The 23,548-nt window shown below is 56.0% G+C and overlaps 7 protein-coding genes and 1 non-coding gene across 8 annotated transcripts; 4 read left to right on the plus strand and 4 right to left on the minus strand.

Annotated features, from left to right (window-relative positions):
- Positions 1 to 322: 322 nt before the first annotated feature.
- IE81DRAFT_t20 lies at positions 323 to 464 on the plus strand. Its single transcript has one exon. It is a non-coding gene; the product is annotated as a tRNA-Arg (tRNA).
- A 1,036-nt stretch (positions 465 to 1,500) lies between these two features.
- IE81DRAFT_367198 (hypothetical protein) lies at positions 1,501 to 2,440 on the plus strand (the record flags this gene model as incomplete). The annotated part of the gene is made up of 3 exons (XM_025517061.1): positions 1,501 to 1,950; positions 2,027 to 2,261; positions 2,338 to 2,440. The coding sequence occupies 3 exons, from the start codon at positions 1,501 to 1,503 to the stop codon at positions 2,394 to 2,396; spliced, it is 744 nt and encodes a 247-aa protein (XP_025368867.1). The 3' UTR covers positions 2,397 to 2,440.
- An 80-nt stretch (positions 2,441 to 2,520) lies between these two features.
- On the minus strand, positions 2,521 to 3,935 carry IE81DRAFT_324196 (NAD(P)-binding protein). The gene is made up of 3 exons (XM_025514168.1): positions 3,395 to 3,935; positions 3,063 to 3,318; positions 2,521 to 2,973 (listed from the first exon to the last, which is right to left on the minus strand). The coding sequence occupies exons 1-3, from the start codon at positions 3,920 to 3,922 to the stop codon at positions 2,651 to 2,653; spliced, it is 1,107 nt and encodes a 368-aa protein (XP_025368868.1). The 5' UTR covers positions 3,923 to 3,935; the 3' UTR covers positions 2,521 to 2,650.
- A 210-nt stretch (positions 3,936 to 4,145) lies between these two features.
- Positions 4,146 to 7,178, minus strand: IE81DRAFT_341855 (VID27-domain-containing protein; the record flags this gene model as incomplete). Its single annotated transcript, XM_025515671.1, has 6 exons — positions 4,146 to 4,715; positions 4,782 to 5,536; positions 5,598 to 6,430; positions 6,504 to 6,860; positions 6,926 to 7,025; positions 7,166 to 7,178. 6 exons carry the CDS (start codon positions 7,176 to 7,178, stop codon positions 4,320 to 4,322), a joined length of 2,454 nt encoding a protein of 817 aa, XP_025368869.1. The 3' UTR covers positions 4,146 to 4,319.
- A 370-nt stretch (positions 7,179 to 7,548) lies between these two features.
- On the plus strand, positions 7,549 to 9,291 carry IE81DRAFT_303184 (hypothetical protein). Its single transcript, XM_025512268.1, has 2 exons — positions 7,549 to 8,626; positions 8,714 to 9,291. Exons 1-2 carry the CDS (start codon positions 7,714 to 7,716, stop codon positions 8,965 to 8,967), a joined length of 1,167 nt encoding a protein of 388 aa, XP_025368870.1. The 5' UTR covers positions 7,549 to 7,713; the 3' UTR covers positions 8,968 to 9,291.
- Positions 9,029 to 13,541, minus strand: IE81DRAFT_156760 (hypothetical protein). Its single transcript, XM_025510495.1, has 3 exons — positions 11,759 to 13,541; positions 10,656 to 11,683; positions 9,029 to 10,593 (listed from the first exon to the last, which is right to left on the minus strand). Exons 1-3 carry the CDS (start codon positions 13,378 to 13,380, stop codon positions 9,077 to 9,079), a joined length of 4,167 nt encoding a protein of 1,388 aa, XP_025368871.1. The 5' UTR covers positions 13,381 to 13,541; the 3' UTR covers positions 9,029 to 9,076.
- Positions 13,542 to 15,238: 1,697 nt separating this feature from the next.
- Positions 15,239 to 18,227, plus strand: IE81DRAFT_156813 (alpha/beta-hydrolase). The gene is made up of 3 exons (XM_025510496.1): positions 15,239 to 16,275; positions 16,352 to 16,700; positions 16,791 to 18,227. The coding sequence occupies exons 1-3, from the start codon at positions 15,647 to 15,649 to the stop codon at positions 18,159 to 18,161; spliced, it is 2,349 nt and encodes a 782-aa protein (XP_025368872.1). The 5' UTR covers positions 15,239 to 15,646; the 3' UTR covers positions 18,162 to 18,227.
- A 227-nt stretch (positions 18,228 to 18,454) lies between these two features.
- IE81DRAFT_348045 (hypothetical protein) lies at positions 18,455 to 22,400 on the minus strand (the record flags this gene model as incomplete). Its single annotated transcript, XM_025516216.1, has 5 exons — positions 18,455 to 18,901; positions 18,972 to 19,811; positions 19,879 to 20,567; positions 20,636 to 20,911; positions 20,996 to 22,400. 5 exons carry the CDS (start codon positions 22,398 to 22,400, stop codon positions 18,455 to 18,457), a joined length of 3,657 nt encoding a protein of 1,218 aa, XP_025368873.1.
- Positions 22,401 to 23,548: the final 1,148 nt, after the last annotated feature.

Here is a 23,548-nt window from a genome sequence, read left to right on the forward strand (position 1 = left end):
TGACAGAGTTGCAGAGGAGCATGCACCTCAAATATCTCCCTTGGATGTCATTTAGGTCATGCTCTGACCCTAAGGCTACACTCATGTTACACACAGGAAACAGATCACTCCCCTTGATGTACAGCTCATATTGGAGCTCAGAATTCTCAGAAGAGGCAGGATGAATGCAAGCGTGCTTAGCACAGTGAAGTGCTGCTACTGTTCCCTTCTGACAAAAGTCCTGACCTCAGGGCTGCTTTTTTGTGTAAAGAATTGAACAATGTTCACCTGCCAGTACAGGGTTCTGCTTCTTAAAAAGCTCCAAGAATCCAATACAAAGCATGTGCGCTTGGCGCAGTGGTAGCGCGTCTCCCTCCTAATTAGGAACATCTAGCATGGCGTAATTCGGGCGGAGGGCGTTTTACTGCCCGTACGTCTGAAGAATCGCAAGGAGAAAGTCGTGGGTTCGACCCCCACAGTGCATATTTTCTTTCGAATCCGGCCGTGTGCTTTTTCTCTTTGACCGAAATCTTCATCATCCCGCGCCAAGGCCGTCGCGAACTCGCGCCGCTACGCGAGCGCGAGTTCCCGCCGTAGAGCAATTTGGGACGCCTAGGAGTTTTCTCTTTTCGCCCAATCATTGTGGTCCTGCTAATCTGAGTGGACGGTGCCCAGCGGTCTTTGCTTGCACTCGTGACTGGCTTGGAGAGAGGCATGTACCTGAGGATTCATGTGCCTTTCTTTGGCTGTCGTATCGACGCGCCCGTGTGCTCACCTGTCAATGAGACAGTCCCACCTTTGAGATCCTTTGCTTCATTGGCAAATTTGTACTGAACATGAACCTAAAGTCATCAAAAGTCATCTCGGCGAGCTTGGTGTCGCGCCTATACATTGTGCAGCGTTCGTGATCATGCACCCTCATCAAGACTCAAAGTCATTCTCAAAGAACGGAATATCATCGACTCCAATGGCTGCGACGTAGACGTCGCAGCATTGCGGGACGATGTTGTCTTTGACTCAAAGGAGCATATGCCAGCCGAAAGATTCTTGTGTGTAGAAAGGGAATTACGTGTGGCCCTCGGTGCAGATGGTATGTCGTATCGATGTGCTTTTGGACGTACCGTTCGTGGAACCAGTCACATTACGACGGTAGTGGTGATCATTCGGCTCACTAGTAATCCTTCGGGTCATTACGTATCTTGCCAAGGCATAAAGTAAAGGCGTGAGTCGTCGCACGAGATAGTCAGCAATCACGCTCTTGCGCAAATCAGACGCACCAAAATGTGAATGTTGAATCTGTGCGTGCGTTCAGATTTTGAGCCGCGCTTGTGCAGCACCGCCTCAACGCGTCCGACGCGCAGATCAACGCGAAATGGATTGACGCGTTGGAGCCCAACACGCTGGCAAGACAAGTGGCGAGAAGCGGAATGTCAAGATCCGCCTCTCAGGTTCTCGACCACGACTCCATCATCCCTGAACTGCCCTCGCAACCGCCCCCGTCTCACTGCTCAGAAGACGGCCATGAATGCCAGCTATTGGGACCTCTCGTCCATCCTGTGCGAGGCGACCAAGGTGCCATGCCAATTCAAGCACGATGTGCCCGGTCTCTCTCACCTGCAAGGCACCATCACAAACACGGGCGGCATTTCCAGCAGCGGCGCGGGGCACATCGATGAGGATGCGGATATGGACGACATCACACTTGCAAAGCGCAAGCAGGAACACGAAGCTGCCAATACGCTCAGAGCGGGCACTAAGCTGGAATTGCCGTTCTGGATGGCAGAGTACCTGACCGAGCACGACTATACAAATCTCAGCTTTCCTAGACAGTACAATAGCAGAGTCAAGGCTGCATTGGATGCTGATCCAAAGAGCGTGCTGCTTAGATCCCTCAACAACTACTGGTACGCACTGGGCATGCGATTGGGTGCATTCGCGGATGACAAGGATACCCTAGACAGGCTCGCCGCCGTGAGTACTCGCCTCGCAGTGCAAAGCGCCTACAATCGCCACGATGCTCACTATCCTCACCATTGTCCGACTCCAGACGTACACTGCCCGCATCACTTCGATCTACGCCGCGGCGCAGCATTTGGCAGCTACGACATCGACGTCAAGCCTCGAAACTGCAGATACACTGGGGTCAGGCTCCAGCAGCGCAAACCAGGGTCAGACTATGGGCATGGACCCCGACGCGCCAGGGTTCGGCAGTGCAAACGGAGTGGGTATGAGTTCGGAGATGGTTGCATTTTTGAGAGGGCTGGACGAGGATGAGAGGCAGCGTGAGTGAGAGCGTTTTGCTGCGGCATGGGGTTGATTCGGATGGGCTGACAGCGTCTTGCGCCTTCATCGACCCAGTGCTGGCCATCGGACAATCGGCTGCGTTGAACATGCGCGCATATCTGTCTGGTCGGTAAAGGCCCTCACAGCAGGTAGCCGGATACGAATGACAAGAGTCAGAATCGCACGGTCTACCCAGCAGCATGTACAGGCGACCTCCAGTCGTCACGTCGCACAACACGCAACACTATCAGGCTAGATGTGGGGCGCGATGCCATCTTTCAGGAGCATGCACATTGACTGTAGCGCGAACTATCTCCACGCGTAGCGCAAAATCTCTCCGCGCACTCTCTTTGCGCACTCTCTCCGCGCACTCTCTCCACGCGTCAACCTAAATGCCACGACCACCAGTGACCTCAAGAGTCTGGCCTGAAACGTAGCTGGCCAACGGACTGGCCAGAAAGAGAATGGCAGAAGCAGCCTCTGCGGCCTCTCCGGGTCTTCGAAGAGGAATGTCAATCGTGGCATTGACGTCGTTGGCGGTATCCTTTTTGCCTCTTCCCGGAATACCTAGCGCAACCTTTTTGCCATTCACCTCGATCGAAGCTCCTTCCTCCTTGGCAGCTGTGAGGCGCGTCTGAATCCAGCCAAAGGCAACGCAGTTGGACCGAACGCCGAATGGACCCCATTCCTTTGCAGTCGTCTTGTTCATGCCTGTGTGAAGCGCGCGTGGTTTGAGCGAGGGGGTGCTTTGCTAGGTCTCCTGCTCGGGCTCCTGCTCCTCTCAGCGCCTCGCTACTCACCCACGACGCCGGCCTTTGCGGCGGCATAATTGAGCTGTCCCACATTGCCGTGCGTGCCGGAAGTGGAAGAGACGTAAACGATGCTCCTATTCTCCCTCCTTTCCGGATCTTTGACTCTAAAGTGAGGAGCTGCGGCGCGAAGCACCCTAAAAGGAGCTACGGTGTGGCAGTCTAGCATCATTTGAAAGGTGGCATCATCCATCGTGTGGATCATCTTGTCGTTTGTGAAACCTGCGTTGAGAATCAAGTGGTTGATCTGCGCGGTAGATGAACTCGAGTCGATGAGTGCGCACGCAGTGTCTCGCACGTTCTGCGCGCTTCGTTGCGCTCACCTTGCCAAACTTTTCAATCGTAGCCTTGACCACCTCTTCACCAAACTTCTCCTTCATCACATCTCCAGCAAAAGCGAGCGCCTTGCCGCCATCGCTCTTTTCGATCTCATCGACGGTGCTTTGAGCTTTAGCAGCGTCGATATCGCTCACCACCACGTTTGCGCCATGAGCTGCAAAGAGCAGTGCGGCAGCTTTGCCAATGCCTTGACCTGATCCGGTAATGATGGCCACCTGACCTTGCAGCAATTTGCCCGTGTGCTGGCCCAAGTGCGAGACGAGCGAGTTGACTCGAGCGTTGGCTGATGAGGAAGTCATCCTGATGGTGCGCGCGCTAAATGCACAAGTATTGGAGATGAATGGCGCTCTGCAGAGGGCGACGGGCGTGCGAACAAGGCTGACAGAGCGAATGCCAGATCGCAGGCACTGTGTTTGGACGACTCGAATAGCGCTCATGCGTCGTGATAGTCGTGAGTCACGAGTCTCAGTGAGTGATTGCAGAGAAGAAGTAAGCAACAGCGTCTGGAGCATCACGCGGACTGCTACTGGCGTGCTTGCTGTATGCGCTGCGAGACCGGACCGCCCTCGCTCGGTACGGCAATGAAGCGAACCGGCTAGGCCGGCAAAAGTCCCGCCCTCCGTCCCACCACGACAGCGACACGATGCGGGGGTGCCGGACTGCGATCAATCGTGTCGATTCGGCACGCATTTCCCCCGCACAGTCTAATCTCTCGTGCGAAAGACCCGTGATTCAGGCCAAAGTAACGACATGGGTATTGCAGCACTTTTCTCACTCGTACAAGGGAGAACAAACATGTATGAACGCGGATGAGCTCGTTTGGCGATCAACGAACGTGAAAAACACGGTAAACTCCCGGATCGCTCCTTGCGAAAAACACGGTCAAATCGTATCGCTCCTCGCGCTTGCTCAAGAGTATCTGCCAGAGGAGCGGGCGCCACCGGCAAGCGAGGATCGCGTTGGCTTTCTGAGCTCTCCCTTTGTCTGGCGCTGGACGTCCTGAGGCATGGCGACAATGATGTTGTCGCTCGAGCCAAACGCAAAGCTATCTTCCACGACTTGATCTGCCAACTTGCGCAGAGTATATCCGTCGACTTTGCCCCGCTTGACGCGCTCCAAGGGCCAAGAGACGACGTAAGCGCCAGTAGCAGACACGATTGAAGTCTCTCCGCCATCGATGGGCGTGTCGAACTTCGCTGGAGTAAAGGAGACTTCTTGGTCCATGTATGCCACATGATGAGGCTTGAGCTGCAGTCTTCGAGGGATCGGCTTCGATGCTGCAGGGAACGCACGATCGAAACCGAGCTGAGTGAAGACTAGGCGCATCAGTCGTGCGCGTTGCCAAGTATTGACAGATGCGCACCCACTCACCTCTCCTCTGTACTTGCCATCGCCAATGAGCGTATCTATGAGCAGCAAGTACGTCTTGCATGTAGCGACCACGTATCTTCCATCAGCAGTGACGTCCACTCCGAGGATGGGATCTCCCAAAGCGGGAAGAGCCGTCTTTGCGTTCTTTCCAATCTTGTCAAACAAGCGAATGTCTCCCTTATTCGATGCAATGGCCAGTCGACCCTTTTCGTCGGTAGCCGCAGCGCTAAAGTCGTTCTTTGTCGCGTACTGCTTGAAATCTCCATCCACCAATTTCAGCCCAGCAAGACGAGGATCGATGCGGTAGATGCCATTGTGCGAATGTCCGACAAGCGTCTGCTCCGCTGTCGTTTGCGCATACTTGCTGTGAGGAACGACATTTTCCACCTGCACATCGTCGTGCACCTTCCATTCCTCCACCACCTTTCCGTACTCCAGATCCATCTTGTACACTGCGTGTGCATTCGAAGGGTCCATCAGCACCATGGCGCTGTCCTGGTCGTGCAGGAGCACCTTTCCGGGATTGAATTGTCTTCCCTTGGGCGTCGCAATATGGTCTATGGTCGTTGCAAATTCGAGCTGATCGTCCTCATTGTGCTTAAAGACGCCGATACGATTCCCTCTGACGACAAATGAGCGATCGAACTTGTAACCCACAGCAAGGCGGCTGTTGGAGTCGTGATCGTCTGCCGCAATTGGCATGCGATCGAGCTGATCGCCAATGTTGCCCGCATCTGGTTCCTCTTCCTCCTCCTCTGCAAGGTGGCGAACTCTGGTTAGCTTCTGTACAAGTTTGCACGCACCGCGCCGACTCACCACCAAGTGCCGCCGCCACTTCATCCTCCTCATCGTCATCCCTCACAGCCCTCTCCGTCTCGCTCCTGTCATCGCCGTCGCTCTGTTGAGCATCCGACATGACAGCATCCTCGTCGTACGCTCCAATGACGTACTTCTGCTCCTCCACCTTGGCCTTTTCCCACTTGTCCTCGTTGAGGGCTTCCCAGAGTAGCCTTGCAAAGCCCCGCTGGAACTCGTCAAAGCGATCCGCGTCCGAAAACCTCAGTAGCCAAGAGTAGCACGCCCTATCCGAGTCGAAGAAATTCCACACCGCAGATTTTTCTCGCGCTGCGAACGACATGTTCATCTCTGCCGTCATGGGCTGCTCCACCCATACCTTGTCAGGCGTGCTTACTAGCAGCGAGTACAAGAAGCGTCCGCTCTCAAACACCTCTGCTGTAACGCCCTTTTCGCGCGTCATGAACAGCCCCTGATCGGGATCGTAAATGTAGAGATCGGCAGTGGTGGTGATGAGAGGCACCGTGTCGGCTCCCTGCTCCGCGTCTTCAAAAGTATCGACTGGCGAGATTGATCCAGCTCTTTGCTCTTGCTGCTCTTGCTGTGAAGATGTGGTTGCCGAGGTCGCACTTTCGACATTCCCGCCCTCGTCAACCTTCTTTGCAGACTTTTTGCCCTTTCTTCCGGGCTTCGCTTTCGGCTGCATGTTTGATGCTGCATTCCTGCGCTTGCTGCCAACTCGCATTCCGCTCACAGACGAGGCCAATGCTTCTGCGCTCCTTTCGCTGGCCTGGCCAGAAGCACCTGCGCTTACGCGTGAGCCTTTGCCTCCGCGAGAAGCAGGGACTGCGCTCCTGAAAGACCAAACAGAAATCATCAACAAAGATATCAGTGGTCAACAAGGGGGCACCTCGCTTCAGCACTCACATTTCCTTCTTAACAGCGTCGAGCTGCTCATCTGTAGCCGCATCCCAGCTCTGTTGGTTGGCTCTGCTCCAGACGCACTGGATCACCGCGAGCTCGAACTGATGTAACGCCAGCATCTGCGATTGGTCGCCCGCCGTGAGCTCGGCCACCTTGATGCTTTTGGATTCTGCAGCGAGATCCAGCCAAGTAAATATGGGCGAGCCTGCAGCGCCGGCAGGGAGGAGCTGGAAATGGATCTCTTTGGACAAGAGGTAGGATTGCTCTTCTAAATCGCTCTCGTCCGTCGCGTCAAGCACAACCAGCTGATAATCGTGTTCCTGCGTTGTCTTGCGGATCAAAGCCCTTGCTGACTCGTAGCTGCGAACAGTCGTGCATCCACTTTTGTCAGCGATCATCGCAAGCATTGGCGCGCTCAGACTTACACGACTTTGCGGGCACCATGGTCGATCTCGCTAAAGCTGGACGCCTTGTCCAGTCGAGCAACGTCTTCTGACTTTTCACCACCCGCCCCACCGCCAAAGACTGTGGGCCAAGACGAGAGGGAGAAAGGTGTGTGAAGGGGAATGACGAGATCAGCAATGGGCCACCAGCGATGGTGGGAATGTGCTCCAGCTTGGTGCACGACAAGGATACACAGCATCACGTCGCTGCGAGGTACTCACTCCTGCGAAACATTTTGCCCACTTTCTAGAAGACCATAGACGTGCCTGCTCGGCTGCTTGAGGGTCGATCGATGTGAGAGGGAAAGGCACGACGAGCCCGTACGACGGTGGTGAGAGTGATCGCGACTGTGCGCGTGAGCGCGTACTTATCGCAGAGCCCCACACAAGACATCGATCTTTGGCTGCGCACCTCCACCACAACACACGCGCGCTCAACTTTCTATGTGCTGCTCAGCGCGGCGCGGGCGCGCGCACGCGCACGCGCACCACCAAAAGATGCCTCGATCTCGGGTCACGTGACTGAGTGCGCGTGAGCAAAAAATTAGAGCGGGAAAAAGGCTGAAGGACTCAAGACTCACGACTCTCTTCGTGCGACTATCCGACGCTTACATGCTCGCCCATGACCCTTACAACACCAGAATCTTCCCGTAGAGCTTCTGTCTGAGCTACGCTAGAACCCAAGGAGCGACACTGCTGCAAGCATATAAGCCACCTCTACCGCTCGCGAGACAACGACCTGCTCACCGGTTTGAACTCAACACGCCAAGATGTCGTCCTCACTTTCCAAGCCGAGCACTTCGAAGCTCAAGATGCAGCACACTGGTAGCTCCACTGGCGCGACTTCGTCGGCAACAGGTAAGAGGGGAAGCGGGCAAGTGTTCAGATTCAGCAAGAGCGCCGAAGCAAAGAGATTGCAAGGTCAGTCTGGAGCGCGTCAAAAGCTGCCGTCTTCGTTGCGTGCAGATGCGCACACTAGGGAGGGCAAAGGAGACGCAAAAGCAAAGGGTGCGAATGCCGCAGTCCGCGCCAAGGGCGCTGCAGCTGGTAAAAATGCAAGCAAGGAAAGACCTTCCAGGCTCAGCAAATTCGACTCGGATTCAGAAAATGACGACGCGCGAGATGCAGCCAGCGACAATGACGGTTCGGACGAATTTGCGAGCGACGACGAGGAGCAGCAAAGTACAGCGGCAGCGACTGAAGCGAGTCAAGGCAAGAGCGCAAAGACGGCCAAAAGAAAGCGACGAGCGGTCTCTCCCGAGACGTTCGGGCAGACACTGTTGGGACTCATTGGTCAATCAGCGCAGGCAGACCAGGACACGATCGACGAGCACAAGGCGGAATCCGGAAATGACAAAGACGAGCAAGATCAGCCGTCGAAGAAAGCGCGCACTTCCGCCTCGTCCGGTGCAGGTCCGATGCTCTCCCTCGCACCACAGCTCCGTCGAGCTGTAGCTTCTTCTCGTCTATCAGCCAAAGCGGCCCGCGTCATGCTTCAAGCTCGCAAAGAGAGGCAGGAGCGTGCGCGGGTAAAGGATGTGATCAGTGGGTGGGGCGCCCCTGGTCTGCCACCTGGAGTCACGCCGGACTTGGGTAGCCAAAAGGAGATGGCCGAGGCTTGGATCAAGGACGGTGGAGCGGCGGGAAGAGAGCGCAAGCTTCGAAAGGTCGCTCAGAGAGGAGGTGAGTCGCGGTCAACTGGTAGTTGTGCCATGCCCGAGAGGATGCGCAGTACTAATTCACACTCTACGTCTTGCGCTCCTTTTCAAGTTGTCAAGCTGTTCAACGCGATTCGAGCAGCCCAATCCGCATCCGTAGAAGACCTGTCTCGCTCGGTGCAGCCTCGCGGTGTGGCGCCTTCTCCTTCTCCATCCGCGTCAGAGGCGCAAGAGAGAAGGAATTCAGGCAAGAGGCATCAGGGTCGGGAGCCAGAGCAATGGCAGAGCAAAGGTCAGCAAGTTGCTCAGCTGAGCAAGAACAACTTTTTGGACTTGATCAGAGCGGGAAAGACCTCCAAGGTCTGAACAGCCCACCATGAGCACGACCGCGACAGCATGCCGCAGGAGATACACGCACAGATTCACCCCAGTGTACATTACATCCATGCATTTGGTCTACTTGCAAAGCGGTGGCTCATCGATCCGTGCCATCTTCGGCTTTCCAGCCTGCAAATGTAGCCCAATCAAAAGGTGCGTTTGGATTGGTGCTCCGAGCTAAGCTCTCATCGTCTCCGCCAAAGATGGCAAGCATATCGCTCCAAGACTGCACTCCCGAAGCGCCATTACCTTCCGCGTTGGCTTGCTGATGTCGGCCCGTCAATGCGCTCGAAGCAGCTCGTGAGTTTGCCGAGAGTCCGCCCTGAGCTCCTGCTCCACCATTGAAGAAGTTAGCAAGGGCATTGAGACCTCCACCGCCATTGCTTGTGCTCATCATGGCGCTGATTACGTCTACCTGTGAAGTGTTCCCCGAATCACCAGCGCCAGCATTCGTCATTGCTCCTCCTAGCCCCCATCCTGCAGCGCTAGACATCATCAGATCCGTCATCAGCCCGCCTCCAGCTAAGAGCGAATTGACGCCTTCGCCGCCCAGCCCGAAACCTAGTCCGGGCGGAAAGGGATCGAATCCTCCAGACATCATGCCAGACGACGGCACGCTCGATCCGACATTGTGATGATTTGCCGATGGAGCTCCGCCCGCATGACTTGGTGGCACGCCGCTCGAAGGTCCGAGACCGAAAAGGGGCAGCGCTGGCAAGGCCGCCTTTCTGCTAGTGTTCGCATCCTGGCCGTGCTTGTCTGTAGCCTCCGCACTATCCTTGTCCTTGGCGCCATTCGCACTGGGGGGTGCGACGATGAAATTTTTGGACCGCTGAATGTGGTTGCTTTCTATGAGGCCTTTCCAGTCCGCGATACTCTGTGCCGCGTCAGAAATGAGTCCAGCAGCAGCAGCCCACACGCTGCCCATCTTGCAAGCTTCATCCGAAGACAACTCTCCCCTCCTCACCCTCGGTTCCATCTCCCTCAAGCATCTAGCTGTAAGCCTTAAGAGGGCGATCTGGACTCCTGCTCCTGGATTCATGGCTCGCCACCCCATCAGCGTTGCCGCGCGTTTCTCGACTTCTCCTTTGGCCACATTCACGATGGAAGCGCATGTCCACATGACCGGGATCGCACCGACGGCGTGCGCTGCACCGACTTGAAGCTCTTCAACGCTTGTTCCCTCTTCGTCCGTCTCTGCCTCCGAAGTAAGTGAGCCGTCAGCCGTGAGGCTCGAAGACCCACGAGATCTTTGAGCAGACACGAAACGTCGTGCAGCCGAATCCTTCTGATGTCTTGATGCCGAGCGTGGTTGCCTAGAAGCCGTATTATCCGATGTATGACCAAGACAAGCCAAATCTGTAAACGCAGACAAGATGCGCTGAATTTGTTCTCCGTGAAGGTTGGATCTTTCTCTACAAAATTTTCCAGTCGAAGGATTACCGTGTACTTGGCGAAGAATGTCGACCGGACCAGCCATGTGCCACTCGCTGACCGGCCTGCCGTAGATCACGTAGATGAACGCCATAGAAAGCAGCAGGTACTGCCTCTGCTGTTGATCGATACTGAGCCATCGAACCAGCACATCGACGGATCTGCTTTCCAAGAACGGCGCTATGGTGGGCATGCCGCAAGTCAGCTCGGAATCTGAGAAGCCCAGTTCGAATGCAACGCACCCAAATCCCGCTTGGTCTGCGCATCGGCCTCTTTGAGATCCGTATTGAATTCCATCAAAGCCCTAGTCGCAAATGATGTCCTCTCGCTCGATGACCTCTTGGCCTCTTGCCTGTTCATACTCCCGTCCATCTTGCGCCACTTGTCGTAGAGCTGTTTCAGCGTCAAGAACCTCGAGCGCATGACGACTCTTCCGGCATTCCTCAAGCTCTCAATCTCATCCGTCGATGCGCCCGGCTCGCTGTGCAGCTCGAATTCGTCGTTGGGATCCGTGAGTAAGGATGCGGGTGGAGATACCATTTCGTCATCAAAGGCCATCGCGGCGCTCCAGCAGGCTAGACTGTGCCACACGATGGCTTCATGCATGGCCTGTTTTTGGGCGGTGGAGGATGGCGCTCCTTGTTTGGGCACGCAAGCACGCTTTCCAGACGTCTCATCCTGCTCTACCTCTCGATGTTCATCTGCAGACTCATTATCGTCCATGTCCTCACTGCTGGCATCACTGTCGTCATCCGTGCTCTTCCTTGGCCGTTCGTTGCGCCTTCGACTCACAGAGTCCGGTTGCGCTCTTTCAGACATTTCGCGGGAAGCCGAGAAGTGACTCGCTAGCATCTCGGCGGCCCGAGCAGGAGCAGCAGGTAAGTTGAGGGCCTGAGCGATGCGCTGGGCGACGACGAGTAATCCTCTTCCAGTGAAAGGCTCTGGACTTCTGGGCGCCCTCCTAGACAGGCGCTCCAATGGAGCCAGAGGCGCATGCGCTGAGAGGAGCTCCAAAGCCTGGACGGACAAAATGTCTGGTCTTGTGCCCATCATGACCAGAGTGAGATCTCTTCTGACAGCTGCACTGAGCAGAATTAGGATGTGTGATGTCTTTCCAGGAGAGGAAGGCTGAGGTTCCAGCCTTGGTAGTGTGAGCAAGTACAGTAGAGACAGCAGTAGCGAGCTCGAAGTGGTAGGCGTTGAAGAGTGCCGGGTGCGCAGCTCAGACAGGGTAGGAAGGTGCGGATGCCAAAGGATGTACGCGTTGGCCCTGCGTGTCCATGCACGCAAAATAAGGCAACATTGAGCCGATGCCCGTACCACATGCGTATAGCGTATCACTCACCAAGGCGTCAACCTCCGACTGAGCTTTTCGCTGACAACGTCCAACACGTCTGGAGAATCCTGCTCAGCTTCGAATTTCTGAGCTTCGCCATCCCAGTCTGTCTCAAACTTTTGCTTGGTGGCAAAGCTCTTGTTCTTCACCAAGTATTGTGCGAGAAGGGACAATGGGCGCATGGCGAGCTGTGCGCCAGCCGTGAATCCAGGACTAATGTTGTTCGGCAAAAAGATTTGCAATTGCTCGACCGAGGCGCGCGTAGTTGGAGAGGGTGATCTCTTGTGGGGAGAGATGTTCATGCTCTCAGACTTGACTTGTGCCGAAGACACGAGATTTTGGACTGCCCTGGCGGCATCGCGCCCATCCAATGTCAAGCTGCCTGACGCAGTATTTGTGCGCGCCTGTGCTTGTGCAATTGCTGAGCTTTGCTGCACCTCTTTCCCGCTGCTCGCGTTGAGCTTCTCGCGAGACGAAGGATAGTTTGCAGGGTCGCGATTGGCAGATACAGTCGCTTGAAAGCGAGTTGGGGATCGCATCTCCACCTGCGATTCATCTTCGTCCTCTTCCAGACTGACAGAGTCGCCATCATCTTCTGGCAGCACCAAAGGTACACCTGAGGTCCTTCGCGTGCTCGCACCCGACTTTTTGTTGGTATTTCTCTTCTCGTCCTGCTCGACGTCCACGACGCGCTTCCGCTTGCCCCGCGCATTCTTTTCGTACACCAAGCAGGTCAAGTTCATATTGGCGCACCTGACGCATCTCAGATGCTCGGGCAGGGGCTCTGTAGTGGACACTGTGTCTGCGAGCAAGACCTGTTCAGGCAAATTGCACTTTGCTTTGCGCTTCCTGCACTGCGTGCAAGTTCGAGCCGCGTACGAGCCGCGAGGACCTCGCTGGACGGGTGCCAAAACATCCGAAGAAGCTGTCCTTGTCGCTTCGACTGTCCGGCTCGTCATCGTGGGCTTTGCCGCAATTGAGCTCGCGGCCTCTCGCAGAACGGAAGCATTGCTGCGGAGCTGCGTGTCTGAGCCTCTACTTGCAGAGAACGCTCGTGAGTCTTCGACATTCGGCTCTCTCCGACGCGATCCACCGCCATACCCATCTCGTGCTTCTCTGTTTGGGAATGCACGCTCTTCGTGAGCTGGGAGGCGTTGGTGATCGTGCAATAAAGGGGACCCAGCTCCGACAGCCCAGCGAGACGAGTGGCCGTGATTGAACGCTTCTGCATCCTTCCTTGCATCCGCCTCGTGGCGCAAAGATGCTAATCTTTGACGTGCATCTTCATCGCGAGACGAATGGTGCAACGCTGAATCTCTGGCCAGATCCGCGTTGAGCTGCTGTCCTCGAGTTTCCGGTGGCGAGATAATCCTGGGAAGGGTAACATGATCCAAAGCATTGCCGCTCGAAGGCGAATGGAGAAAGGTGGAGAGCGGAGCACTTGGAAATGATCCTCTGGGCTGCTGCTGCTGCTGATGCGGTGCTGGAGCGGGACTGCCCTCAAAAGCAGCGTGAGGTCTGGAAGGACTCCTTTCCGCGAGACGTTGCTGCTCGTTATGATCCTCTTCATCTCCTTGACGTTGACGGCTCCGAGCGTCAGAGACGGAGGGATAGTGACGTCGATGATGCATCGTGCCAAGACTGGGTGCTTGTCGATGCAGGACTCAGTGATTACTCGCCCGTGGGAGAGCCGATAGCCAAAGGGCGACTGCGCAATCTTGACGACCTCCTGAAATATTCCGATGCGAACAATCACCAATCAAAATTCGAAGTGCGGGAGCGATGAACAGACTTTAGACCCGGCGTGCGTCGATTCACAGCAGCAGGACAAACACCCTTGTGTTCCTTGCTGCCGAGTCGCGGTGCAGTCGACGGCAAGAGACGCCGGAGAGACAAGCACTCCAAGTCTGACTACCTGTGCCTGATTCGCTGCGCAGTACAGCAACGAACCAGTCAAAGTCTGATTGTAGAGGAGCGTGGGATCTTGCTAATCGTGTGCTCCGCTATACCAGCCCAGCTGTGCTGCGGCAGTATCGTTGAACGGGAAGCAAGGCGAGGATGACGATCAGTTGGATTATTTCCGCCGGTGGATTCCGCCTTGTGGAAAGTTTCCGCCGACCAGTGACGCGAGTGCTGAAGATTGTGATCGCTGCAGCTTGCTCGCCGCTTCGATCTTTCGTTTTTACTGTAGCGCTTATGGGGATCCATCAGCTAAGCACCGCCTGACCAGTGTGCCGGATCTTCTGCAAATCAAGAGACCACCTCGAAGCTGTAGCGGAGGGTGCGAGACGACTGTCAACGTCAGAGATTCATGTCCAGATTGGAAGGGGCAGCTGGCGCGAATGGAATTTGTTGCACATGCAGCAGCTCCCCGCATCTGTAGGCTAGCTGTAGCGGATGAGACGCACGGCGCCTGCGCCCAATTGACACCCACGCCTGACGCATATATGCTGCATTCACATTCTTAGTTACATATGCTGGCAGCGCTGCTATTCAACATAATAATAATACTCGTGCCCGTGTGTGTACACGTATATATTCAAATTTAGGTTCGCGACTGCGCTGTATAGCCGCGTGCAGGCGAGACTTGACGCGTCCGTATACCGCGGTTCGGCCGCCCAGCAGTCACGAGCACGAACGCATGCTGCTGCTGCATGGGCTGGCGATCGTATAAATACGTGTGCATATATATATCCATATGCTTTCTTTCCGCCAGACCTCCGCGCGCGGAACACCTGCTGCTGCAGCAGCGCTGGGTGCGACATGAACAGCAGGGTGGTCCCGCTGTTTACCGGCTGCGTCAACCATACACGTGGCCTCGCTTCACTTCAATGTCGACAGATTCGCGCTTGTGAAGCCGACCAATCGCCTGGACACTTCCAGAACTCAGCTTCCACCTCTGTTTAGACACCTCTGCTGGACTGTGCAACGAAGTCTCCCTTCTTGCGCTCCGCTTGCGAGTTGCCGCAGTGTCAGGTGGGGACCGCTTCAACCTCCCACCATCGAGATCCGCGCGGATGTAATCGGCTCGCGTACTTCATATATGGACATTGCGCGGACCGTAAGAATATTCCTTAGCGTGGAGAGAGAGACATGGACCATAGTCATTAGCGCTGTGGCGGGTGCTGCCAATCCGATCCTCAGCTTCGTGACAACCCAATCTTGCGACTTGACCAATCGAAGAGACGACTCGCGCGAACGCAAAGGCCAAGACATAATCCCGGCAAGAAGGCCTTGCCGAACTTGATTACAGGGGGTCATTTGGTTGATGACGCTAAGAGAAGCAATTGAATGCACCCCGCTCTACCGCTCCTTCGGGAATTGCTCAAACCGTGCCGCTGATTGCAGCGCGTCGCGCGGTGCTCGTGAGATGCTGCTGCACGCATCTTCCGTTAGCGCATCTCCCCGATCCATACATGCAAGCCACCACATGTTCCAGCACGCGGGGACGGGGATTGGGACGGGGACGGGGACAGCGCTGGGAAAGGGGAAAGCAAGTTTTGGCTCGAATGGCACGCGCGATGCCGTGCTTGCAATCACGGATCATCCATTCAGCGCTCTGCTGATTGCCCTCGTGACGCTTGCATGGACTCATGACTCACCCGTCGTCTCACTCACCGCGGTGCCTTCGCTGACCGAGCTCCGTCCTTTCGGCTCTCTCCTTGGTGACCCGCCGCCTGCTTCGCTCCTTCGACACGGTCATTACACACACGGAAACGCCGCTCTTCCTCGCGATACTTCCACCACCTCTTCCACTCGCTCGCCTTCCGCTCCTCCCGTCCTCCCTGTCCCGCCAACGTGAGGCCGGATTCGATCAAAAGAGAAGCCAACCTACGGCCTGAGCTCGAATCGACCCACACGCCACAGCTCCGAGCACGCTCAAAAGATTCGGCGACGATGCGAGGGGCATCGTTGCAGTACGCCTTCACTTTGTTGTCTGTGGTGGTGCTGGTGATCGCCACGATAGGGGCCGCTGCTCAAGGCACAAGCTCACAAGGTCGACGACGAGACGTAGCGCGTATCGAAAAGTCGAAGCGCAAGTCACATGTCTCGCGGGATGTCCCATTGACCGACGCGACGCTCCGAGTGTTGTATCAAAACGATTTGGATTGGCAAAGAGCAGCGAGCGGCAATCGTCAAGCGGCATACATCTCGCTGACGAGCAGCAAATTTTCTTTGGCGGATGCGACAACTGCGTGTGCCGCCTTGTCCGAACAGCTTGCTACCGTCACGACTACGGCGTCCAAGGGAGGCAAACTCAAAGTATCCGATGCGGGTCTGCAATCGCAGTTGAACTATCTGTTGTACACCAAACAAGCAGCATCTGGAGATGCGTGGTGGACCGCCAATGGCAATCGGCTGCGCATCAACGCAGCGGACGATGTGACGCTCGTCGCAAATATCACGCGAACCAACAGGTACTTTTCTCTCTGCACGCAACGAGCACCGTGGAATTTTGCCAATGGAACGGATACGAGCGTGCAGTGGCAAGTGACGGCCAACGGTGATGCAGCGAGCTGGACCGGGTGAGTTTGCGATGCTCAAGAAATCCGCGGGAACCGCATTCATGGCTAATCACCACGTCCACGTCTCTGCCGACAGCTATCGCGATGCCAAGTCGTTTCGCTTCCAGGCGCTTCCCTTCGCTAGTGCTCAGCGCTTTTCCAGCTCTACTCCCCTGATCCCTAGCGGTGCATATCGAGCACTCGATCCGAGCAGGGACAAACAATGTCCCCAGACCAGCGGCACAGACAAAACTTGGACAGAGGATTGTCTCTTCACTAGCATCTACACACCCGTCATTCCCAGCCTCTCGCAACGTCGATCCAAGACGGGCCTCAGACCCATCATGGTGTGGATATACGGCGGTGGCTTCTCGTCCGGAAGCGGTCAAGACTTCACCTTTGACGCGGGCGACTTCGCCAGCAGGAATGACGTCGTCGTCGTCACGGTGAGTGGCGGGCGTGGAAGAGCCGCGACAAAGGCCATGCGCGCTGACCGCTTGACACGCATTGAAATGCACTGCGTCGCGACACGCCAGCCTAACTATCGTCTCGGATCGTTAGGTTGGCTCTCCATCGATGACAGAGCCAAGGGCAACTACGGCATTTCCGACATTATCTCCGTCTTGCAGTGGATCCAACGCAACATCGCAGTCTTTGGAGGAGACGCCTCGCGAGTGACGATCGCAGGACAAAGTGCAGGCGCTCAAATTGTCAACCTGCTCTTGTCTTCTCCCGCTGCAAAGGGTCTCTTCAGAGGCGCCATTGTGCAATCTTCGAGACCTTCAGATGCGTCCAACACTCTTCAAGCGGCCAGTACCTCCAGCTCATCCAATGCGCTCGCTGCCAGCGTCATTGCCAAGCTGGGATGTGGAGATGCCCCGGACAAGCTCGTGTGCCTGAGAGGCTTGTCGCCAGATCGCTTCCTACAGACGTCTCAATTCAGTCGCCCCGTCGTGGACGGTGCGCTGGTGCGCACAAATCGGTTGGACGTGACGGGCAAGAATGGTGGTATCACGAATGCCGTGCCGACCATCATCGGATTCATGCGGGACGAGATGGCTGCGCTCGGATATTACCCGCCAGCCTCTCAGACGAACCTTTCGGAGGCGCTCAAGAGCGCAGGTATTGCCCAAGCGGACATTTCCACCGTCGTTGCCAATCCCGAAAACGCCTTCCCGGACACGGGTGTGCGGGACACGACTGTGCGCGTGCAGAGCTTGATCAGCGGAATCGCTCGATGCGGTCAGGAATCCACCATTGCTGCTGCTGCGCGCAACAACGCGCTCCCGGCCATCTACGCCTACGTGCAAGATCAGCGAAGTCTTCAAATTCCAAATTACGATCCGAATGCCATTTGTCAAGCCAAGGGAGGCAGTGCCAATTCTGGCTACTACTATTGTCACAGTGGAGACCTGCTCACAGTGTTCGGCACGTACGGTTCGGCCTTTGGAATCTCACCGCGGGACAATTTGGACATTACCTACGTCAATCTTCAGATGGACATGTGGGGCGCATTCGTCAGGAATGCGGATCCCAACCTCAAAGCTGGATACTTGAGCGCCAGAGGAGCAGCCTACGCCACTTCTCTATCCGCCATTGCCTCCTTGCCTTCAGGCTGGCAAGCCACTACCGCGTCAAATTTGGGTCTGCTCAGCTTCGGGCCGCGTCCAGTCATGACCAAGCTTGGAAGCGGCCAAGTAGGCAAACAGTGCCGCGTGCTGGGCAGATCGCTCGATTATGTCCAGAACGGCGGAAATCCTAGCAATGCGGGAAGCAGTGGCAGTGCACGGACCGCCGGCAGCCCCGACACAAATTCCAATGCTGCAGCTGCCGGCACTTCCTCCTCCGAAACGCCCAACCCCTCAAGCTCGACCTGCATTGGAGCTTTCTGCTTCGACCTATTCTGAGTATCTTTTGCTGCAACTTCGTTTGAAATTTCCCGGCCGCAGACAAACTTTTGTCAATGCGCGCATCATTTTGTATCAAAAGTTCTATTGCATCTACTGTAACGTCGAGTCTTGCCAAACCTTGAAGGCGTACGAAGTGTGACGAGGCACAAGAAGAAACAGAGCGGAGGCTATGTCGCATTGCGTGCGGCCGCAATTGCCCAGAATCTCAAGCCTCGCGTAGCCTGAAGGGTTAAATGTCTGCTGAAGCGCGCCAAACATTGTCGCTTCGGATGCGCAGCTTCCAACGTATCCTAGACATCATCATTGCCGATATCTTCATCCCGTTTATCCTCAGAAGGTGGATCGTCAGCAGGGTCTTGAAGCCCAGCCAGCTCGGACAGGGCAAAGATGATCTTGTCGACCGTGTCCACGTGATAATGAGCCAGGGTCTTCTTGCTCGAAGGCCCCACAGCGGTTGTCCAGATGCCGTCCGAGTGGAGCGCCATGGGTCTCGGACTTCCCATTTGCTGCTTGGGATTCAGAGGTGCGGGTGGAGAGATGACGAGAGTTTGCGTCGGCGCAAGGCACATCGCTGCTGCTTCCTCATCTGCCGGCGTCTGAGGCACGTGGCCCGCGCTCTCGCCTCTCGTCGCGTGCCGCAGAGAGGATGAATTGCCGCAAGCGCCGAGCGAAGGGCTGTCCATACTGCCACTGCTAGCGAGCGAGCCCAGCGAACACAGAACGCGGAACATGTCCTCCTGTGCAGACCAAAGAGCAATCACGATTAGCATTCTGCACACGACCCCTTCGCGACGCCAGCCGACTCACATCAGTCTTGTCATCGCCAGCACAAAAGACGAACTCAGCCGAGCTTGCATACTCGTACAATATCCGTTTGCAAATCTCTCCCTTGTTGACGGCAAGAGGTCGGCATTCCAGATTCTTCTTTCCAACCAAAACCTCTACACCTATGCTCGGATCTTTCTGGACCAGGTCGTTCAGGTGAGCTTGCGCTTCTCGAGCCTGGAATGCGCCGTAGTCGGGATCCGCCTGTCGATAATGCCAAGTCATCGAGCTCTTCTTGGCTTCGATTTCGCTGCCCGGTACGCGCTCGGTAAAGTAGGAAAACACCTTTTTAACATCTTGCATCCACGACATGTCCAGCACCTCTGTCAGATTCTCCCACTTGCCCTCGCCAGGCTTGCGCACGTACCCTCCGTGCTCCGCGCTAAAGCCAAGGTTCTTGAGGTGGCCCAGATGCTTGTCCAAAAAGTCGGCATCTCGACCGCTGATAATGTAGATGACGTTCCTCTCATCCTCCGAAAGCTTTTGCAGCGCCTCCAACAGCCGCTTGGAAGGCACAGCATCTGCCGGATTCTTGACGATGGGCGTCAAGGTGCCATCGTAATCCAACAGTATTAGGCGCTTTTGAGCCTTGTGAAACTTTTCCACCATCAAGGTGCGGTTCAGCGGTGGGGTGAAATGCGCAGCATGCTCCGAAAGCAAGCGCAGCAAGAGCAACTTGAGCAATGATGCCGCCCAGGTGTGGCTGGTGTGGGAAACGACTTGGTGGTATAGCTGGTCATGGCGAGCGATACGTTCTTCGTCGCTAAGCCGTAGAGCGTAGTCGATTGCCTTGCAGGCATGCGCGGTGGCCCACGGGTTGATCTGTTGGAGAGCGACCTTCTGATAAGTCGCGGGAAAAGTCCCAGCAAGCAAGATCGACTCTACTCACCTGGATCGCAGAACGAAGGCGTCCAACAGATCCGCTGAACTCGGAAGCGATCAGAGGCGCTTTACCAGACCTCTCCTGACAAACGATGAATTCCATCGGCGTCGTCGACATTCCGTCTCTGACAGTCGTGACCAGCAGCAAGTCGGCTACGCTAAGCAGAGCAAAGTACTCTTCTCGCTCGATGATCTGGTGATAATGATGAACAGGGGTAAAGTTGAGACTGCCAAAGTCTCCATTGATCTGACTGACGAGCTCCGACACTTGTCGTTCGAGCAGGGGCGAGTCATTGAGCGCAGGCGCCGTGACCTGAATGAGCACGACTTGACCTCTCCATTCGGGAAATTCTTCGAGGAGCTTGTAAAACGCTTGCAGCTTTTGGATCACCCCGCGAACGACGTCAAGCTTATCTCTCCCGATGATCAGCTTTTTCCCCTTGTACATCTCTCGAATGGCCGCAACCTTGGGAGCGACTCCGGGCGCGCGACTGTCCCTGTCTATCTTTTCTGCATCGATCCCGATCGGGTTGTAGCTGATGTTGGTGATGTGGCCGTTGCTGGATTCGACGGTGTTGTTGGATGCTTCAAAGCCGCAGACTCTGATGCAGGAGGACAAAAAGTGACGGGAGTAGGAAAAAGCCTGGAAGCAGGCCAAATCAGCTCCCAGCATGCCCTCAATGATTTCGCGTCGCTCTGTAGAGTGTGGCAAAAGGCGTCAAAGCGAGGAAGCAATGGATTCGTTGGGTGAAGATAGCACTCACGCGGCAAGCAGCGGAAGATCTCGCTCGAGGGAAAGGGTGCATGGACGAACAGTCCGATGTGAGCGTCGGGGACCATTCGTCGAAGCATCTGAGGCACGAGGAGCAAATGGTAGTCGTGTATCCAGACCATGTCTCCCGCCTTGTATTCTTCGGCTATGCGCTTGGCGAACGCCTCGTTGGCTGCTACGTAAGCATCCCACGCATGCTCATCGTACGTCATTCGGCGATCTGCCGGAACGTCTTGCCAGAGCAGATAATGTAGCAAGGGCCACAGCGCTGGAGCGTCGGTGGAAGGGAACAACGCGCGTCAAAATCTGCCTGTGTCGCATCTTTACAGGCGTACGCGTTAACACCACTCACTGGTCTTGCAATAGCCTTCGTAGTGTCCATGCGCAACATTGTGCTCCAGCCACACGGGCACGTACTTTATCCCATGCTCTTGAACAGCAGACGTAGCATTTTGACGCGCCGGTCCATCCGGACCGATAGGCTCTGCTCCATTCATGCGTGGAGTAGGCACCTTGCCCACAGCCTCGCTCGGTGCGCCTTTGGGATCGAGCAAGAGCGCATCCCTCGCAGCCCAGTTGTCAGCGCTATCCAGCCCAGCCAAGATGGCTTCAATCTCTTTGCGCTCTTCGGCTGTCGTCTGACTAGCTTCTTTGCGCTCATCATTGCGTGCCTGCGCCGCAAAGGAAATGTCGCCTGGCCAACCGACGAATGTCTGCCTGTGGGTGGCGCACAGGCTCCTGATCCCGCTATTGAGGGCCGTATGTCCTCTGCGCGGGGCCAGGACCCATTGAGGAGGTTTCACAGGCTCGGGCGGCGGAGGTGGTGTGCCCACAGTAGCCACGCGCCGAGAAGGAGTGCGAGCTGGCGAATTGGCATCCGACACTGCGCTGTACTTGTTGTCGTCGTCCGCATTGGCAAAGGTGCTGAAGCTCAAATGACGAGCGCTAGCCACGCTCCAAGTCGATCCGCGCCTGGACCCTGCGGGCGTAAACGTGTCCTTCTCGTCCTCTTCCTCCTCGTCATCGACTACCGGCGTCATCATCCAAGCCTTTCTACCAGCCTTGGCCCGGCTTCTGGCCTGATTCTCTGCCAGTCTCCGCTCCAGATCTGTAGTGTCGCTCATGCCATCTATGAAGCTTCCCTGACGCGGCTTGTTGGCCAATCGCCGCTCTTCCGCATCCTTGGCCGCATTCATGGCTGCTCTTCTCGCTCTCGCCTTTGCTGCCATAGCTGCGACCGTAGCAGTAGCGCTGACTTTCTCCTCCCTCTGACGCTCATGCTCCACTTCTGCCAAGGCGCGAATGACGAAGGGGATGTAGTGGCTGACGTGAATAACCCTTCCGCTCAGTTTGGCATCAGGATGACGAGCATTGTAGTCGTTTTGAAGATCCGACACCTGAGCTCTCAAATCTTGCAGCGATTCGAACTTGGACGAGGCGCCCAGATCGCCCGTCGCCGCAGTTCCTACACCCATTCCACCTATGCCATCTGCCGGATTGTGTACAAGCTGCCCTGCTTCCGGTAACGCTCTGTTCTCGCAAGGTTGCGCTGTTTCCGAGTTCGACTCGCAGATGGAGAGTTTGGCAGGTCTGCCGGTGGCAGCGCTGCTTGAGGAGCTGCTGCCTGATCTCGCAGGTGTTGCACCGCCTGCAGTCTTTCCTGACGACCCTCTCGACGCAGTCTCGGGACCTGACAGATACTGTGGAGGATCCTCGACGAATGGGTCGGGCGTGAGGGGAGGGGCGTTAGCTACCATCGTTATAGCTTTGCAAGGGAGCGAGCGAGCGTCGATCGGGCAATGTGCGAGATAGCGCTTGGTCCGAGCGCCCGAATATTCGAGTGGCCTCCAGCAGAAGACGTCGAAATCAGCTTAGAGAGACCGAGGTACAGTCGCGAATGAGGTCGCTTTACCGGCTCCGCGGAGAAGAATCGCGAACCGAGTTAGTCGCGGCGGCAGCGGCGGCACGCGACGTCGTTGCGGCCCGGTGGGCGCAATCAGCAATCAAGCTGGGTCGGATGTGATGACGAGTCAAGCTGGCGAGCCTTGTATAGGTGGTGTAGCAGCAGTCGTGAGTAAAGCGGGACGGAATTACGTGCGCGTGAGATTAGGCTGCGTGGAAATTTGAACGAACAATTTTGACTGAATGGCTAGAAGTCTTGAATGTCTAAATTAAAGTGCGAGAGTTGCTGCTTATCTGCTACTCTAACTCAAGATTATCGATGATGCCTGTTGCTTGATCACGTTGAAGTGATATGATGAAGACTTTTCGTTCAGCCGTGATCGAGTCAGAGTGCGAGTCCGGGTCAATTCGTCTCGATCGAATGATGGCTGTCCTAGAATCTCCAGGCTCCTGAGAGTCACGATTGGCGAGTATGAAGAGGATGTGCGCTCGTCATGCGGACCACGATCTATATAGACAGCAATCGTGAATCAAATCAAGAATCAAGATGTGATTCACATTCATTCAAATTGTGATTGATTGCCTGCGCACTCGTACATGCAGCGTCAGTCACGAGTCAAGTCACGAGTCACCGACCTCGCATTGCGCGTCCTCACGGGCCGTGCAGCCCACAAGGTAGGCTCAACGAGTCGTGAGTCTGCTGAGTGAGTTTGAGTGTGGCTCGGTCGATTCACGATTTGGGACGCACAGGCGTGCCACGCCGCATGGCGTCGATGCTGCCATTCAAACGGTCGCGCCTTGTGCCGCGAGACAAGAACAAGCTATAGGTGAACGCGGCGCGCGCGTGATGGAGGTGCTGCTGCTCGCCGCCGCGGTGGTTGTCCATCCAAGTCGTTTGCCAGCGTCATCGCGGCGCCCGCGTGACCGCGCGCTTACCGGCCGACAAGAGTCCATGCCACACGTAATGTGCGCGCGCGCGCATGCCCATCCAATTCGCGTGACG

The sequence above is a fragment of the Ceraceosorus guamensis genome (assembly GCF_003144195.1).
Source record: "Ceraceosorus guamensis strain MCA 4658 unplaced genomic scaffold IE81scaffold_38, whole genome shotgun sequence".
In the NCBI taxonomy this organism is placed as follows: domain Eukaryota; kingdom Fungi; phylum Basidiomycota; class Exobasidiomycetes; order Ceraceosorales; family Ceraceosoraceae; genus Ceraceosorus; species Ceraceosorus guamensis.

Excerpts from the sequence above, each read along its gene's own strand:
- IE81DRAFT_324196 (XM_025514168.1), bottom strand. The coding sequence starts at position 3,922 with ATGCTCCAGACGCTGTTGCTTACTTCTTCTCTGCAATCACTCACTGAG. Across the intron at positions 3,319-3,394 it reads CGATTGAAAAGTTTGGCAAG|ATCAACCACTTGATTCTCAA; the intron begins GTGAGCGCAACG and ends TCTACCGCGCAG. Across the intron at positions 2,974-3,062 it reads CGCAAAGGCCGGCGTCGTGG|GCATGAACAAGACGACTGCA; the intron begins GTGAGTAGCGAG and ends CGCTTCACACAG.
- IE81DRAFT_303184 (XM_025512268.1), top strand. The coding sequence starts at position 7,714 with ATGTCGTCCTCACTTTCCAAGCCGAGCACTTCGAAGCTCAAGATGCAG. Across the intron at positions 8,627-8,713 it reads AAAGGTCGCTCAGAGAGGAG|TTGTCAAGCTGTTCAACGCG; the intron begins GTGAGTCGCGGT and ends CTCCTTTTCAAG.
- IE81DRAFT_156760 (XM_025510495.1), bottom strand. The coding sequence starts at position 13,380 with ATGCATCATCGACGTCACTATCCCTCCGTCTCTGACGCTCGGAGCCGT. Across the intron at positions 11,684-11,758 it reads AGTCGGAGGTTGACGCCTTG|GGCCAACGCGTACATCCTTT; the intron begins GTGAGTGATACG and ends ATGGACACGCAG. Across the intron at positions 10,594-10,655 it reads GCAGACCAAGCGGGATTTGG|CGCCGTTCTTGGAAAGCAGA; the intron begins GTGCGTTGCATT and ends TGCCCACCATAG.
- IE81DRAFT_156813 (XM_025510496.1), top strand. The coding sequence starts at position 15,647 with ATGCGAGGGGCATCGTTGCAGTACGCCTTCACTTTGTTGTCTGTGGTG. Across the intron at positions 16,276-16,351 it reads GATGCAGCGAGCTGGACCGG|CTATCGCGATGCCAAGTCGT; the intron begins GTGAGTTTGCGA and ends CTCTGCCGACAG. Across the intron at positions 16,701-16,790 it reads ATGACGTCGTCGTCGTCACG|CCTAACTATCGTCTCGGATC; the intron begins GTGAGTGGCGGG and ends GCGACACGCCAG.